The sequence below is a fragment of the Artemia sp. Qi Xiang Cuo genome, chromosome 2 (assembly GCF_049724085.1).
Source record: "Artemia sp. Qi Xiang Cuo chromosome 2, ASM4972408v1, whole genome shotgun sequence".
In the NCBI taxonomy this organism is placed as follows: Eukaryota; Metazoa; Arthropoda; class Branchiopoda; order Anostraca; family Artemiidae; genus Artemia; species Artemia sp. Qi Xiang Cuo.
The window spans coordinates 94,326,239-94,345,533 of NC_142795.1; the positions used below are offsets into that span (position 1 = coordinate 94,326,239).

General features: G+C 35.3%; 1 protein-coding gene across 2 annotated transcripts in view; it reads right to left on the minus strand.

Annotated features, from left to right (window-relative positions):
- Positions 1 to 331: 331 nt before the first annotated feature.
- LOC148955838 (LON peptidase N-terminal domain and RING finger protein 3) overlaps positions 332 to 19,295 on the minus strand; it is a 112,068-nt gene continuing 93,104 nt past the window's right edge. For both annotated transcript variants that reach the window (XM_089104505.1, XM_089104499.1), the window contains 3 exons: positions 17,081 to 17,265; positions 15,509 to 15,705; positions 332 to 5,638 (listed from right to left, as the gene is read on the minus strand). In XM_089104505.1, coding sequence (XP_088960631.1) covers positions 5,549 to 5,638; positions 15,509 to 15,705; positions 17,081 to 17,265 — 472 coding nt within the window. In that variant the 3' untranslated portion in view covers positions 332 to 5,548. The remainder of the gene's footprint in view (positions 5,639 to 15,508; positions 15,706 to 17,080; positions 17,266 to 19,295) is intronic.

The window sequence follows — 19,295 nt, forward strand, 5'->3', positions numbered from 1 at the left end:
GATTCATAATAAAAAGGATAAATTCAGGATGGATTGACACTTAATTTGAAAATCTTTCAAAAATTCCATACTGACCACCCACAACCCACATGCCTTCACAAGACCATAACACAACTTGCGCTTTACTAAAAAAAAAAGAAAAAAAAAAGCCAGGGGGGGCTCCCGCCCCCCCTGGCTGAATGATGCTGCCTTATTTTTATATTTTTGTTCTGATATTTCTATTATATAGCATTAAAAGTGCCAATTAGATGAGGTTTGCCCCCCCCCCCTGGAATTCAGCTTATGGGCGCCCATGTACATTAATAGTGAAAAAGAACAAATTAAGAATGGATTGACACTTTATTTGAAAACCTTTCAAAAATTCCATGCTTACCAACATAAACAAGCTCAAATACAAAAAAATTACGCTTGAACCATTCAGACTTCGCAATAATCAGTATCTTACCACTCTTAGCAGCAGTAAATGTAGACATGAAAAGCGTATCTTTCACAAAACATGTATTTGCGAAACGCGTCATATTTGTCAGCTTCCGATAGGTAAAAGTACGGTTGATCCACGTTATATTACTACAGTAAATCGCAGTTCGACACAAACGGTGGTTTACCACTTAGTAAACCACTGGGGCAGGACACTTGGGTTGAGCATGGCATTTCAACTGCGGTAACTCAAAAGGTGCTATGAAAACCCCCCTAAATACACCCCCCCCCCCTTCCCTTTACTGCCGAATTTCAACTATAGTGTAGAAAGTCTACCATTGACCAGCATATTCAACCTTGTTTAAACCGAAATCATACAAAGATTCTCAATTTTGATCTTCTGCAAGTTCTACAAAACTTGGATCTAAGGTCATTCCTCCTTAAATGAATCAGATATACGCATTGGTCATTTCTTTCTATCCAATTTGCTTCTCAAGCTAAGTTTCTGACTTCTCTAAAATGTGCTAAGCTCTCTTTCCTCACTCAAACAAACAGTTGAAATCTGAGTTTCTTTTATATCAAAATTATTTTGCCGTTCTGACTTTAAAAAGATCCTCCTTTTATTAAAATATTGTTTATTAATAACATTTAAAAAACTTTAAAAAACCTTATTTCAGTTTTGCCCCTCACCTCTAAAATACAAATAGTGTAACATGCCGCCTTTTGAATTAACCATAGCTGACTTGTTAATTCTGAAATTGATTTACAGTGAAGTTCCTTTCCATTGATACTGTGTGTTACGTTGTTACACCGCTACTGCTATTATTCGGACCCCTTCCTTCAGAAAGCCAAACAAATTTGTCAAGGTATGTATAGTCACCATGAATTATTTTGGTTAATATTTGGGTCAGTCTTCCCACAGGCAACAAGATCACCATTTTATTATTTCAGTGTGGTGATGCTAACGGGGAGTGTCATAAGATACTATGTGTAAGACCCAACACGTGCGCAAAAATTTATTACAAAGAGGTCCTGCATTTCTAAAGGGGGGGGGGGAGATAGGGTACGAATCCAAAGAATCAAAAAAATCAGCAAACTATCCGGAAATAAATAATTTATAGGATGAATCGTAACAATCTGGAGATTTAAGGGCCCTGCGAGGTCCCTTAAACCCTGCCTATGTGCCAGAGTTTAAGTTATAAACAAACCGAAAGGCTAAAAGTCAAAGAATGAGTGGTAGCAGATACATCAGCCACTAGGAGTGGCAGTGACAGATAGATTGACGCTTAGTCTGAAAGAACTTTAGTACTAAAACTTTATCTAGAAGCAACACTTTAAAATGCAAGTACAATAATTTTATTTATATTTTGCATAAAACATGGATTTTCACAATTCGCCTAAAATTACGATATAGAAATGATGGTATTTTCCACAGATTATTCAGAATGGACAATCAGCTAATTGGCAGCAATTTTCCAAAAATAAGATGTCCCTTCTAAGATGTACCTAACGACGATTGGTAAACACAAAGACCTCACATTACTAGACTCAAAATGGTGACAAAACAACACTGAACAACCCGAAGTCGTTCAGATTTTCCGCGGGCAGAAATATTGAGCTTCATCTTACTGTTATTAATTCAGGACCAGTGATCTTTTTTAGTCAGGAAAAATTTAAATCAATCTCATTTAAATTTTCGGATAGTTTTGATAGTTAACGTTTCTTCTTTGTTTGCTTTTTTGGTTATTCGAAAATCATTGGCTTACTAAATATTCAAATTCCTTTTACCAATTTGTTATAAAAGATGAAAAATAAATTGATGTATCTTCTACCGTCTCAATTGCTAGCAATATTTTGCTAGAAACCTCACGCGTCTTTAATTCCATGCGCATTTAAGGTTACATCTATACATATTCAAAATTTTCCGAATTAATATTGTTGGTGATATTTGCCCAAAGACCGAAGAATAATAAAGGTACCCGAAAGTGCTATATTAAGCGATCTTCATTCGTCTTCAGTAACATTGAGGGCCTATTTACAAGAGGATGAGAGCTGGATGGAACTCATCCATCCACACGAACCTAAGGTTTCAGGCTGGATTCGTTCAACGAAATAAACATTTTTGCTTCCATCCTCCCTTTATCCATCTCTTGTTGAACTTAAAGAAGAGCTTCTTTTTTTTCTTTTTTTTTTATTCCAATATTCACGGCGCCAGGTACTTCAAAGTATCTGATATGCCGCTATTCATTATGATATGCAGCTCTAGTTCGACTCGGCCTCAGATTGGCCAATTAGGGCGGATTTCCGCAATTTTGGCGCTTTTTTGCGGCGGTTGAGCATTGAATTTTTTGAACCGGCCCATTTCTTTTAGGGGGAAAATCCATCATTCGGCTCATTTTCGATAGAAAAAGGGAGCTTTCGGCGCTTTTTCACTTTTAGGCGACGCAACTTTAGACAAATCAGCTGGCAACATTGCTCGGCCCTTAGACCAGAGCAGATCTGTATGGAAATATCCACCTATTCGTTGAACAAATGGTTGTTTTCATGAAAATGGGAAGTGAGCATAATTTAAACTGCCATCCTCAAGAAAATGGGCACTAAGATATAAACCAGCGTAAGTCACGGAACCAGCACCAAACTCCTATCCTCAACAGGCCAATCCCTAAGTTTTGCCAATGATCGTTGAATAGCAGCTTATATTTTCAATGTGAAGAGAAGCCATATAAAAGTGAACTATGCTATTCGATAAAATGATCTGTGGCTTATTCAACTAAGTTTCTTTTCCATCAAATTCCCAATTTTTTCTAGGACTACCGAGATCATGGTTAACATTTGTAAAAAGGCACGTACTCATGATTTTGTTTGAAGGGAGGTTGGCGCTTTTTTTTATGGGGGAAGGGTGAAAATAATTTTTAAAAGAACACAGGAACGTTAAACAAAAAGTGAGGAAATTATAGTAAAAAAAAAACAACATAAAAACTCAAGATGTCAGGAAGAGGGGTACGGGTCTAAAGCCCCCACCCCACCTCCTCTGAACAGATCTAAGTTTACGTTTACAAAAATAAGCTATTTCACCGAGACTATGGTTAAGCAAATTTGTAGTTAATCTATGAATCAACTTGGAGATATCCATCAAAATTCGAACATGTTTTTCAGTTTATATAACAAAGAGACAAAGATGATTTTAAAAATATACGATACACTTAAATGTTTTCATTTAGTATTTTTAGCACTGGTGAAAACAAAACAAAATTTCGTGAAATAATAAGTATATGATTAAATGATTATAATCGTTTCTCAAGTTAGTTCTCATATTTTTTTCAAATGATGTCGCGGCAAACGGAGACAAGTTAAATAAATTGCACAAAACGCTTAAGGCAGAGACAGAGGTCGTAAAAAATCCCTTATTAACAGTCTTTTGAAGAAACACTATATAATCCAAATTTTGGGAACGTTATTTGGTGAAACATCATAGCCCGAAAGATTTTATTATATCCTACTTAAGAGACTAGAACTACAATCCCTGGGTAGTAATCGGGGCGGGGGGAGACGATTACTTCCCCCCTAAATTAAAAAAAAATCTGTTTTCTTATATTTCCATTGGAACTTTCATTAAAAAAAAAAAAAAAAAACTGCCCCTCCCTAGACTTTTAAAAACAAATTTTGCCTCTCACCCATATATTTTTGTGAATTGAAGCTCCTAAGCCTCCGGTCCAGCCGATATCTTCCGCCAATGATGGGCGTCCAAAACCAGAAAATATCATACATGAATGAAAAAGCTTTGTGCAGTTGCAGCATCAAGAAACTAGCCTACATTAAAATAACGAACGACTATTGATTTCTTTTTAAACTGGTATAAACTGAAAAGGAGGCTTGTAGAGGTTCTATTATTTTGCTAATCAATAAAACAGAACTAATGGCAAAAAACAGTGTATCTACAAGGCTGGAGGGACATAACGTTTTCTTCCAGCTTTTAAAAAGCATACACGTGGGAATCATAAATTGATCATTTTTCAATGAAAAGGCCAAGTTCTCTCGGCAAATATTCCAAATTCACAAAACATGGACGTCAGATGATGAAAATGCATTGGGTCAAGCCATTAAGCATCATACTAGATTAAAGTAGATGAGCTCAAACCTCATCAGTGCGTATTTCCAAAAATCTAGCATTAGAATTTTTAGTTTTATTAAGTAAAAATCTCAAATTTTTATAAATAAGCGTAAAGAACACTGAAGCAACGACAAATCTAGAAATAATTCTTAGTGGGAAAATAAGCATAAAAAAGTCCATATTTAATAAACACGGCCGTTTTTAGTCTGAAAAACCTAACGTATGAAACGTTTTAAAAAGATGAAAACTTTGAAATATGTTTTCTTTTCGTCCAAATTTATGTAATGTTTTAGAGTAAACTTAAACCCTTGAACAAATGTATGAAAGGAAGGATACTGAATTTTTTTTTAATTCACTGTTAATTAAACATTTCACCAGGCAACTTTTCAGCGTTAAAGCAAGAAGGAAAAGGTAGAAATTATGCTGGTAATAACATTTTAAAGTACACAACTACACTTTTGCTAAATTAAGAAATAATAATTTGTAATCAACCGTGTAAACTCTACATACATTTTCATACATACCAAAATTTCAAAAATTAATATAAATAGCTATCTGTATAGGTGAACATAGCTTCAACCCCCAGGGGGTAGGGAGACATAAAAGCGAATTTCGGACAACAATTTATCAAGATGTATGGGTCCTTCGAGCCAGTCACATGGGGATTCACCTATACTTAATCCAACCAAAATTTTATAGTAGTATTAACAAAAGGGGTGAAACGGTCCACCTACAAAGACTTTAGGAAATTCTTAATGTTGGGATGGAAAATACAGTAGTTAACTTTCATCTATAATGTTTAATATCCTACAAACATAATCACTGATTTTAATACACAATAAGCTCTATCATCCATGTCATAAAAGTCGTTCTCAGACCCGTTCCGGACTAAACAAGAATTTTAGTATAATCCAGACCAAGTGTTTAAAGATATTGAACAAGCCCTGTCGCGATTACAGAAAGAACTGCGCCAATTAGGGAAATGACAGCGCCAATTACGGAAAGAACTTCTAGGCTTAGTCATGTTTGCCGCCGTCGAACCAATGCCACCACAATTTTGGTGAGAGCTTCGAGCCGTTCTTTGAGATCTGTCATACTAAGGATGGCCAGCTGTAAGAAAAGAAGAAAAAAAAATAAATTGCACAAAAGATGAATAAAAATTAAAAATCTGGTATTTTTACTTGACACTAAGAAAAAAAGAACAAAACGAATAAATAGATGAACTAAATGAGAAATATAACAAATAAACGGACTAAACCACAAAACAACGGGACTAAACGAACATTCACAACATTCACCATTTAACACTTTTTTTTTAATGTCTGTTAAAATATTCCTTTGAAACTCCCACCCCCTCAAAATAAGCACTCGGTGAATCCATTACTTATGTTTTAATTTTTTACACGTGTTTTAGAAGTACTGCTGTAGAGCCTCGATAGCTTAAATTTTGTTCCGTCGAAGTTTTTGATAATCCAAATTTTTGTATTGAGTTTTTAGACCTTGAAGTGTAATCCTAGACCTGGGATTACCTAGGTGAGTAACAGGTAACCTAGAGTGGGTTATAGAGATGAGATATCCTACCTTGCATCTTGAAATCAATTAATATGTCTATAAGATGGCTTTGCGTAACAGTGTGTAACGACAAGCAAGTTTTACAGAAGATTTACAGGAACGAATAGACAAGGTAGATATGCTGTATTTTATTAGAAGACTTCGATCCAAGACTTCTATGCCCAGACCGGCACAAATAGAGATAGATGGCATCCTAGCTTACATATAGGGGAAAAATATAGCAGTGGTAACACACTGCTATAATTTTTTTTGTACGGTGGTTGGTCAATCAAATGGCACATAAGTTGGCCATAAATGGCCCACAATCAAACAGCATATTAATTAATTATTATTAATTGGTCATTAATTAGTTGCTGGAATCGAAATACTAATTTTTGGTCATTCCCAGGGAGTCCTCAAATAGGGGTGGGAAATCATAAGAAGAATCTAAAGTAATTTCAAATTTCGATTGAGGATGTAAAGAGTGATAGTTAAAACAAAACAGGGCGGAGGGAGAGCTTGCGTAGCTGTATTGACGTCGGGAGACTTGGCACTGCGACGAATATTGGTAGTAATAGTAAAGTAGTGCACTATACCTTAGCAGTGTGATATACAACTACAGACATATAATCAAAAACATAATATTAAGTTGCAACAAAAAAAAATATACAACTTTACTATCTTTTATTTTAAAATCGGTTGTTATGGGATAAGATATATTTTCCAACAAAGAAAAAAAAATATTCTGTGCATCGTTTTTACAGACATTTTTGTTTTAAACATTAATTTTTGTAATAAATAAACCAGTACAAAACATATGAAGTAGTGTTAGTAGTCTAATAGTATTTAATTAAGTTAAAAAGCTAGGACCCCTCCCCCCGCCGTTATCAAATGCCCAAAAATAAAACTTGTGGCTCTGGATCAGTGCTTGCTTTGCATGGTTAGATGTCAAAAAACAAGAAATTGCATTTATTATTATCCACAAGATGGACAAACAAAGGAACAAGTAGGCTTACACCAAATTTTTGTTTGAAGTGGATTAGTAGATATGGTGAGGTATACTCTTCTCCCACGCATTTTTCTTTTCTTCTTTTATTAAGTCGTCCAAGAGAAAAACTAACTAGATTTATACATTAACAATAGAGAAAAAATTATCATAAAAAATTAAGATAAGAAACTGTTTATTCCTAATATCAGTTATAGCATCATACCATGTGATTGTAACCAAGGGTGTGATGCAGGAGCCTCCCCCCCCCGACTATTTTCAGCCAATTGTTGAAAAAAATGGAGTCGGTAAAATAGTAACACGAAGTGCCGCAATTTTACCGTTATTTTGGGTTGATGCGATTTTAGGTATATTAGCTGAAGGAAATAAATAACGTAAAATCAATGAAAGAAGATCGGTTTCATTCGGGATGAAAAAAAGGAAGCAATTATAATAATAATATCACCCGAAGCTGTTGGTAAAAGCATCATCCAGTAAGTACCCCCCCCCCCCCGCCTCAAAATAACATTTTGGCTAGTGACGCCTCTGATTGTTGGCCTACCTGTATATAGAACACGAAACGCGTTCTAATTGACGACACAAACAGAGGGATGGGCATTGGAAGACACGTAAGCTAACGTTTATTTAAGGGAAAGGGAAAAAAATAGACGAATTAGATGAGAAATTCTAGGATATTCTGGAAAAAATCGTAAGATTAATGTCATTATTTTTTGGGGGGGGAAGGGTAAAGACTGTCAAGGGCCAAGTGTTATGCTAGCATTCTTCGCGCATGTCTATTTTGTTGCTTTTTAGGAGGCTTTCTTAGGACATGAAAACCACCCCCCTCTCTCTTGTATACACATGGTTCACGAAAAATACTCTTTTGAGGGTTTCGGGCCTTTAGCAGCACCAATTTGAATGTTTGTGAGGATTGAAAAGGAATTAGCCCTTTTAGGTTAGAGGTCTGTGAACGCAAAAAGCCAAACCAGATTTGAATTACATAATCATAGAAAAAGTAGCCCATGAATGTAATTCATGGTCTCAAATGAGAAAGCAGCGGGCCGGTCCTTATGCAATAGCAAAACAATTTATCTACTGCACTACAAATTACGGGTACTGATTGCCAAGTAATATTTCTAAAAACCAATGGTTATACTTGACGCTTTGATATATAAATGTTTAATCAGATATTACAACGTATTTCGGATTCCTCCCCCCTTGTCATCCTTCAAAAATGTTGTAATTGAACATCCCCTAAAAAATCAGCCCGTGTGCACCTCAGCTGTCAAGAATAATCACAACACATTACTTGCAACAAACAAATTTCAAGCATATGCGGCTTGAAGTTAGGGGAGTGCACGGAAAATGGACCCTCGAATATTTTATAAGAACTGAAATAATCTATAACCTTCTTAGTAGCTGGGAAAGGAAATGTATTCAAGAATCTCAGGGTATTTATATGACTGGTTTAAGGGGGTTTCTAAGTAAGAGCCGAAATATCTACTTTGTTTTTCCTCTGTTCATTGGCTGAAAACTATTCTCATTTGATTGTGTCTTTTGCCTTTCTTTATTTTGCTCGTTCTTCGTTTTTTCACAAATCATGTATAATCAGTGGGGTCTCGGAACCTATTTGCGTTACGTACTCTATGGACTTGTCAATCAACTTTTTTCTGGTATAGTTGTTTCTATCGGATGTTACGTCACGAAATATCAATTAAATAAATTAAACTGAATAATTTAACAAGATAAAGAGGGCGCTAAAAGGCTTAAAATAGGCATGTCAATTCTGCAATTGTATACAATTGCTGGGGGGGATAAAGGATAGAAGAAGGGAGCTAAAAAGACTGAGGATTTGCCCACTCTCAAAATCATACAGACAAGGTGGCGTGCCAAGCGTGGCAAAACTGGGGAGTGTGCCAAGTGTTTTAGAGACTTTACCGAGCGTAGCAGAACTGTGAGTACTTGTCAATTAGCTGGAACCCACGCAAGAAGTTAAGTTTGGTTAATTCTAATGAAATAAAACAAAATAGGATGAAAATATAATAGTTTTGAAAATTTCGGCTATATATTTGCACATTAGGGGGGTGGGGGAAAAGCATAGTATATATTAAATATATAACCTAACATCGGTACCTTCCCCCCCCCCCTAAACCCCAAAAAAACTAAAGTTTAAATATTGTAAGCGCGGTGATAAACCACGGTTAGCAATCCAATTCTCTATTGAAAGAAACCCGTTTGACTAGTTTCTTAAGCATCTTCCATGTACAATATATCGCGTGGGTTCCAGCTAATTGACAAGTACCGAACTGTGTGGCACATTTGGCGTTCGTAAATTTACACCAGACGGCGGAAAGGGGGCAACCCCTCTTAAAGGACCTTTCTGGACACTAAATCGGGCTGCAGATCTATTCCTGAAAGTTTCATTAATCTATTTCAGGAACTTCTTATTGAAGAGCCGCTCTTTACCTACACTTTCATCCTATAGCTTAGTGTGTACACACTCTAAATGTCCAGTTGCTATCTTTATAAAACTCTCTATTAAGCTCTCAGTTGTCCTCAATACACTTACGTAACTCACACATCTTCCTGGTCATTTGAAAAAGAATTCGAGTAGATAAAAGAAAGTGAGACTGATTACGTCACTTAGCCTTTTGCCGAAAACATTCACAACACGTGTCGACGAATCACATTTCAAGAGAAAAATTCATGGTTCCTTTCCTGCTAGTATTACATTATAAAAACGACTTCATACAGGAAATCAGCAGTTACAGTTTTTTAAAACGTGTGTGCATACGGGTATTATGAGCAGTTTATTTGATGTATAATAGTATCTCACATGCGTAAGCCCATTTACAAAAATACATGAAGGTCATTGCTTATATAATAGTTTATTAATAACATTAACTAAAGACTGAAAACTGACTTCACTGAAAACTGAAGCGGAAATAAACAATGAATAGACCTTATTTGAAGTAAATAGTCACACAGAGAGCCGTATACATGCAAAGGGAGGAGGTCCTAGGCCTGTACCCTTCTCGAAGACAAAATCAGGGGAAGGCACGTGCCTGGGTATTATTTCCAAGGAGGCCCATATTAAAGAAAATGTTGGGGGGAAGGGCGGGGGTGCAATAATAACAAGATGATAATTCAAATAGTAAGTTCAGTTAAATAGTAAAGTTTACAAAAATAGGATTTTGTGGGGGTCAAGAACTGAACCCCCTGCACATGACCCTGAACATTGACACCTCGCTCTTTACGCTAAAGTTTTTTGTTGTTTTAAAAAATTAAGTTGTGAGACAGTCAAACTTTAGCGTAAAAAGCGAGGCGCTGAGGGGGGGGACAGCCCTTTTCATATACGGAATAATTTCTGTTTGTTTTAAGTTGTAATGTCGCTCCTTACTTTCAGCTAAAAAAAACTCGTTTTTTTTATTTAATTTCTGAACATTTTTGAATTAATGAAGCTTTGATTTTGGCTCACCGTACATGAATAATTAAAATGAAATTTGCACATTAATTTTCCTTTATTTTGGCTAAATGACTTTCTCGAAATTCTGTTCTGACGTAACTTACGAATTAACTTACGTAACGAATTTCTATATTCGTATGTTTTTATTACGTATATTGGGGAGTTCGCCCCCTAGTCAATACCTCGCTCTTTACGCTAAAGTTCATATTTTGTTCGAATCACAAACCCCTTGAATCACAAAGGCCGGTTAATTAGAATAGATAGTTCTTTTAAAAGTACTGAAAAAACTTTAGTGTAAAGAGCGAGGTATTGACTAGGTGGCGAACCCCCTCATATACGTAATCATTTCTGTTCGTTTTAATTTTTAATATTGTTCCTTACTTTCAGTTGAAATTTTTTTTTTTTTTTTATTTGATTTCTGATCGTTTTTTAAATAATGCTGGGAAATATGGCCCCCCCTTCATAGAAATTGCCCTTCTCCCCTGGAAATATCCTCCATGGAAAGATTCTCCCCCGTAAACCCTACTCCGACTACCCCCCTCCCACCAGAAAAAAATTCCTCCTGAAAACGCCTGTATACTTCCCAATAACCAATACTGCATATAAACAATGGGCAAAGTTTATAACTAAAAGCCCTTCCCCCGGGAACTGTGGGGGATTAAGTCATCCTCAAAGACATATTAATTAAATTTTTGACTATGCTGACCAAAATGGCTATCTTAGCATTTTGATTGGGGGACTTCGGGAAAAAATAAGCGTGAGAGGGGGTCAAGTTGCCCTCCAATTTTTTTTGTCACTTAAAAAGGGCACAAGGACTTTTAATTTCCGTTCGAATGAGCTCTCTCACGATATCCTAGGACTACTGGATCGATACGATCATCCCTGGGGAAATAAAAAAAAAAAAAATAAACACGCATACATGATCTTTCTTCTAGCAAAAAATACAAAATTCCACATTTTTGCAGATAGGAGCTTGAAACTTCAATAGTAGGGTTCTCTGATACACTGAATCCGATGGTATGAGTCTCATTTAATTTCTATGACGGTTAGGAAGTGTTTCCCTTTTTTTTCGAAAATAAGGCAAATTTTCTCAGGCACGTAACTTTTGATGGGTATGATTAAACTTGATAAAACTTATATATTTGAAATCAGCATAAAAATTTGATTCTTTTGATGCATCTATTGGAATCAAAATTGCGTTTTTTAGAGTTTCGGTTACTATTGAGCCCGGTCGCTCCTTACTTACAGTTCGTTATCACGAACTGTTTGATAATAAAAGGATTCTACTACTTAATATTTAACAAACTGGGTCAGAACAATGGAATTACGGAATGAAGCAAGCTTGTTGCAAGGCACTGTGCGACCTTTGAATTGCATGAATTAAACAAAATCATTTTTTTTTTTTTTAATGTAGCAATAAACCCTTCAAGACTCAGAAAAAAAATATATAAAACCTGAATCTTCAAAATATACACATTCCAATTAAAATTAAATTGACAAATTTTACAACCAAAAAAAGGTAAAAAAAAAATTTATAATAACAAAAAACATTATGAAAAACTACTACCCAATTATCATTACACAATTTACCACCTTAAAATATCCTATATAGCAAACCATAATTACGACTTCCCAAATCAGTTGTAAAAAATCCTATGTCCAACTTACTTAATTCAGGAATACATAGGCGCAGTGTTTTCATATCTCCAGAGAAAGATGGAACTCATAACTCGAACTTAATGAGGTACCAAATGTATAAAAACTGAACATTTTTATGGTGTATAGCATCCTTTCAGCGCTATTTTATAGGAGCTCAGCCCCCATAATCAGGGCTTCAGGAGCAGTGCTGGGCCTAACAACAACTCCTAACGCAAGTTTATCGGATCAACCTATTTTGCGCCCCCCCCCCTAAAAAAATCCTGGATCCGCCCCTGCGCAAGCATAAATGTAAAGGTGTTCAAGATGCCGGAAATCATTTATGATTTTTCATTACTGTCATCCCAAAATAGGCTATACCAGCAAATTCAGCCGCTTATATAGTCACAATAAATAAAAAGGCAAACATTTTTGTTTTGGGGGTTGTTGGTTTCATTGCTTAGGATAAACTGAAGGCTCCAGACGCACTTACCTCTTATTTTGCTAATGCTGGAAAAACAACTGCTCCTTCAATGCTCTCCTTCCAAATTCGGTTTCAGATTGTTTTCTTGGTTCATCTTACCTGAAACCAGTGGTCCTAGAGCCCTTTGGCTAAACTTGCAACTTGTATTTTGAAAATACAATTTTTCGCGGTTTACTTAAGCGAGCTCAAGTGTTTGTTTGATATAAAGGTGGACCGAGGATGGTCATGCTAATCATTGGGCAATGTATTTACAGTGTGTAAATCTTTTAAAAAGGCTATGCTTTCCTGTCTTCCTATGTTTTTAGAAGCAAAACATTTGTTTTCATGATTTTCAGTTTGGCTTCCAAACTAAGCACTCCACGAAGCAAGCCTGTACAACTCTTTTGAATTTTGCACATTAATATTTGATTCTGGTTTTATTCCTGCTGCTAAATTTGTGGATGTCCAAAAGACTTTTGATTCGTTGATCCACCAAATTCTAATTTCTAAATTATCCCACTTTAGTATAAGAGGAAACTTTCGCACATAATTATCTACGCATCTTATAAGTCTGGAAGGGTTACATCCATGGACCTTTTTTCTGCTCACCAACTGAAGTTGAGTTTGTTGCACCGCAAGGCTCAGTTCCAGGGCCAGTTGTGTTCTTGATTTACATAAGTTACCTTATTGTTGCGATGACGAACCAAAAAACAACTGCGTACTGTCGTAACCACCCCAAATATTTCCACACCAAAAATTTAGATCGTTATCAATAGACAAGAACGTTCTAGTTGCTTTCACTGACGATATTACACTTAATGTTGCTGCCTGAGTCTAGCCTAATATCCATATCAATGTGGTTAATTTTTTTCAGAGGACAATTCTTTATTATTGGTCCTTAATGTTGACAAATCGAGCTTTCGTATTCTCTCATAGGTCTCTCAGACTTGCCAAACTGTCTGAAATCCACGTTTCTTGTGTGGGCTCTCTTGCTAGATCTAAAGTTTGATAGGTCTGGTTTCTTGGTATTCCACCTCACAGAAATTTCTCCTTCATGAATTCCATTATTCTAATTAAAATGAAGATATCTAGGAGTTTCGGAATTCTTAACATATTTCCCAGGATTAATTCTGAAACTTCTGTTTCATTGTTTAATTCAACCTCCCATTTCTTTTTGATCAACTATTTGGATGTCAACCTTATCTTCCTTTCTGAGACAACTTTCTTTCTGCTACTAACCCGTTGCTTGATTCGAAGTCGCTTAATATTTTTTCATCTGTGTCTTTCACTTTCCTCCATCAAACGGCGATGAAACTGCGGCTCTCAGAACTATTCCATGTCTTGTCTCTGATCATTCTTCATATTGTCTTTATAATTTAGGCAATATTTTTATTTCATTCAGTCAGATCGGACTTTAATATCTTGACTGCACGTTATACAGCCTGAAATACTCTGCCTGAGCCAACTAGAGAGCGTCGTTCGTTTGGTTACTTCAAAGCAGATTGTTAAAGACTTTTGACAAACGAAACTCAGAGAGGAAAGAAAACAACATAATGAAAAATAAAATCAAAAAAGGTGAAAAAACGAGGATTTTATGGTTCACCACTGGCTGACAAAATCCTCGTTTTTTCACCTTTTTTGATTTTATTTTTCATTTTGTTATTTTCTTTCCTCTCTGAGTTTCATTTGTCATGAATAGTCAGTGTGGTTTTAGAATGTATTAAAGACTTTTGAATTTCAAGCGATTTTTTTTGTCTTTTTTATTTTTTGATTATTCTATTTTTTCATGCCTTCTTGGGTGGATATCTCTTAGTCATGTAAAAAAATGTATGTCAGTAATGTTTTGCCTAACTCTGGCTTGGTTTACCGCGGGTAACGAGTTGTGGACGAAAGTTCACCATTCTTTTTTTTATTGAACGTATGTTTTTCATTGTATTGTGTGTTTTTTTCTCTCTCTTTCTCTGTTTCCTTGCATTCCCTGCCATAGAACCCAGCAAATGGTATACAACGATGAATCTTTCCTTTTTTGTTCAGTTTTTTGTTGAATAAATGAATTCTTTTCCCGCTGATAGCATGAAGAATTGAAGCTTTTTTATTACCTGGTATTTTGGAACACAAAAAATAACAGAAAATCAACCATATGTATCTTCTGGGAAGTCCCTTAGTAACTGTTCCTACAAAGATAATTATATGGCGGTTCCCAAAGATGATCGGTTTGGTTGACTGAGAAGTCGGTATTAAAAAAAACGGAGACAAATCTCCTAGTCAAAGGATCTCCTAGTCAAATCTCCTTTGACTAGGTGACATAGGTTAACTCCTCATTTTGTTTACCCGACCATAGTCGGCAATACTTATTCACAGCGTATCTGATAAAGGCAACGTTTCCACATCGAATTTGCTTTCGCATCTTTAAGGTTGTATTAAAAAAAGTTTTAATCTCTTGATGGGGAAAACTTACCTATTTTGAGTTGGAATTAGGTTAGGCATTTGTTGCAATTCACAATCGATTTGTAAAGTTGTAGTCTTAACTGTCAAAATCCCCCTTTTTGTTGGCAGTTCGATTATAAAAATTTGAATCAACGATCTTCAATCGTGAGAATAATCTAACTGATAACGAAATTAGTATATATTTGAAACGATTTATTTTGAAAGGAAGAAAATGTCAATGAAAATTTGTACCACCTTAAGAAAGCCAGGTTAAAAGGATTAATTTAGAACTGTAATTTCGACATCTTTGTAATTTTCTAATTTTGGATTTTAAATTGAAATTAAGGATTTTAAATTTCTTATAATTTTAACCACACAATTTTTTACAAAACAGCCTTTGTACTAATGTTTTTCATTTTACAGATTTTTTTCATAGCAACATGTGATAATTACCTGATGTCTGCTGTTGGCTGGTAAAATGGCCAGAAGCCACCAATGCCAGGCAGGGCCTTGAGGTAAAGTTATCCAATCGGCTTCCAGATTTGGCATACTTCCAAAATGCTGAGAAATTCGTTGTCGCATACTTGCCGACATTCCGTCTAACCAGTTTTCTGCAGACTGACGCAAAGAATCATTAAGTCGTTTGACCTCTAAAATGATAAAAATTCAAACTCTGTTTTAATACTTTATTCTATGCCTATAAGAATCGCAAATAAACATGATAAATATAGACGCGCGAACAGGTTAGTAGAGACAGGAATGAACTTGTAGATGATGCTATGTAAAGGATGTAGCTTGTAGGGGATGTCATTTGTTATGTAGAGGATATATCTTTATCCCATTGTAAAATATACCCCAAATTATCTGAAAATATGTTTCATGCTTCCCCCTCCCCTACCGTGGCATAATTTCAATTTAAATTAATGTAGTCTTTATTTGAATTTATAGAAATGTATCGATATGAAAAGTTAAGCGACACTCTTTTATATAGACTCCTTCAAAACATCAACAATTTTTCAGAGGCAAAAATATTCATCCAGCCTACCCCCGTGCAATCTGGAATTATTTTTCATATATATTCTTTTCTTTTAACTCTTTTCTTTTTTTAAACTTGATCGAGACTGCGAAATTTACTTATGCGGAAAAAACATAAATCAAGTGAAATAAAAAACTAACTTAAATTAATGATTTAAGTAAAATATAACAAAATCTTTGACTTTTTGAAGAGATTACTAAAATTCACTTGTGAAAAAACTTAAACTTATATCAGCACTCTTCAGGCAAGGTTTTCATTTAGATTACACGTCTTGATGTACTCTTTATTACAAAAAAAAAAGAAAATCGAAAAAAAAAAATCAGTTAAATTAAAATTACAATTTAAAACCAGAATTCTCTACAACTTGTAGACTAGCACTAATCAAGGACACGCCATGAAATTCTCCCAGGAGGAGAGGGTTCCATGACAGTGTAATTAACCAATGAATAGGTATAATGTTAATCAATTAAAGCGCTTTAAACTTGTTAAAACAGGTAGTAATATATTTAATAGAATGAAATGAATTGGTTTTTAACAGATCCAAGGACACGGAATTCTGGGTCCCAAATCAAAGTTTTTATCGTTCTCCTTTTTCCTAGTGAACTAACAACCCCCCCCCCCTCCCAGTATCCTCCATAGTGGCATCCCTTGCACTAATATTAAAGTAATACAGACAAAATCACTACAAGTTTTTAAAAAGATAACCATTCAATAGGAGATCTGCGGCAGATAAAAATTTATTTTCTTACAACTATACTCTAGAATAGAGTCAAATTCATACATGTCTGGTTTTTAAATATTTTATTGTGTGAATCAATCCCCTAGATATCAGGATGTCTGTGCAAAACAGACTTCAACTTTGTCATTACCCAAGCATTTGGTTCCCACTACCCCAAAGGGTTAGTTGTGATTACTCGGTATCAATAATTGTACTCGGTTAGGAGCCTCAAAACCCTTGGAATAGACAAAAAAGCATAAATAATATTTACCTTCAACTTTGTCAGCCTCAACTACATTATCTTTTAGATATTCGACCTTCCCAGTTGCATAGCCATCACGAGTGCCTTTCTTTAAGACTCGGAACCGTCTTCCACCAACTGTGTCTACAACTGACCTTCCATCAGGGAAAAACTGGACATCACGAATTTCTAACATCGTGCCAATAGGAGCAAACCTTCAAAGTTAAATCAATCAGATAATTTTTTGAAAAAAAAAGTTTTGCTTTCTAAAAGTAATCTATAAAATAAAAGTTCAAAATAGGGATAAAAGCCTTTTTAATAGACAGTGTATAGAATATTCAAAAAATACCAGATATTTCGGTCACATATACAGTGACCGTCATCAGTAGTAAAACTTATCTGTAAATGTAACCTAGTAATCAATAACTTAAAAAGCCCCTCTGGACATCAGTTTGTTGATGTGCTTTTACTTTAAATTAAACAATTAAAGAAGGTCCAAGGACTGCCTAGGACCATGACAGTCCAAGGGATCAAGAATCCCTGGCCATTCAGGCCCTCAAGATCAGGTTCCTATAGACACCTTGCTCAGTGTGTGCCACAAAAATTACTCTGCCGTGAATATTCTGCAATTAAAATCCCTTTAACTTTTTCATTAGGGAAACGAAATGCTTGAGAAGTAATATAGAAGATTCTTGGTAATAAGCTGCTAAAAAGGTTGCTTATTAATAACTATTTTTTTTTTAATTCGTTAATTTTCAAGTTATTTTGCATCGCCATCATCGCTTAAGGTAGCTTCAAATAAGTGAATGAAATAAGATAGAGCTTTATTTAGGAAATTTCTCTATTTAGTTATTTTTAAGCAGCTAGCAGCTAGGCACTTAAGCAGCTAGCCTTAAATGCAATTACCTAGCTTAAATGAAGTTAATCGAGTGTGTGTATTTGAACAGAGTCACCGGCAGTAGACTGGAATCACTCTTACGGTCTAAACTATACAATTCCGCTCCTTTCCCTCTCTGATATTACTCAATTTGGCATATCGATTTTTGGACCAAAGAATCATTTTGAGCTAATAATTTTCGCCATTTGTGCTAGTATCGGCCTAGGAAACGTGACAACCGTGGAAAAAACAGTCTACCATGTCAAAGTTAATGGTAATAAGTACTTAAACTCTGAAATTATATGGCACATTTGCTAAGTCCCTCAGCCTACAGAATTTGTGAAAAAAAGCATGTTCCGATTTTGAAAATCCTTTTCCATTATAAATAATGCATGTTGGAAGTGACACGTTTCCCTCAACAGATGGGTCCAATAGGAGTCCCACGGTCCAATAATCTTCTTGAAGTTTTTATTAGACAAAATAATAGCTGAATTAAGTACTTTTATCCTGAAAATGTCATGGAATAAATATCACCAGTTGCCAAAGCAACAAGAAAACTCTTAGAAACGTGAGATGCTTGGACAATCAACAGGACGAAACACGCGCTATGAGACCTTGAAAAACAGCTATGCCAAATTCTACACTTTCTCTCCTCCAAAGGGACATCATACCCGAAAACGCGCCTGTCAATCCTTTTCAGAGGAAATAAAACAGACAAAATCCCAGAAGAAAGCCCCAAGTTAAAAAGCATTTAACCAGAGGCCCATCAAGCTTTAGCCATTTAGCGACCTTGCACAATCAAGAGAGAGATGAAAATAAAAGTGAAGCCTTATATAATTTGAGACCTCCTGTCTCCTCATTTGTAACAAGAAGTCTTCTTGTCTCCCTCCCCTTCTTGAACATTCTTTATTGGACATAATATTTCTTTGCTTTCTAGGGCAGTACATTATAAGACATTGGGTGCGACAATTCAAAAGGCAGTATGTGTGCACAAACTTTATATGATAGCGGAAAAACCGGAAAATGTCTTTCTATTTTGTTATTTTTGTCATTCTTTGTGTTTGTTCTTTGCTCAATAACAATTTTATAGGCAAGTATGACAAAAAAAAATCCCGCATGTTTCTTGAAGCCTGAACATACAGGGTACAAGAAAAATAAAAAACTTAAGGGAAAAGTGCGAAAATACATATTTTGAAAAAGAAAAAAATGTAAGAGTAAAAAATAAACATAAGAAAAAGAATAAAAATGAAGAAAAAAATAGAATTCCTTTTGAAAAAAAAACTTATAGACATCTTGAGAACCAAATAAGATAAGTTATTTTTACATAGTTTGAAAGAAAGGGGGGGGGGTAAATCAAAGCTCTATGAA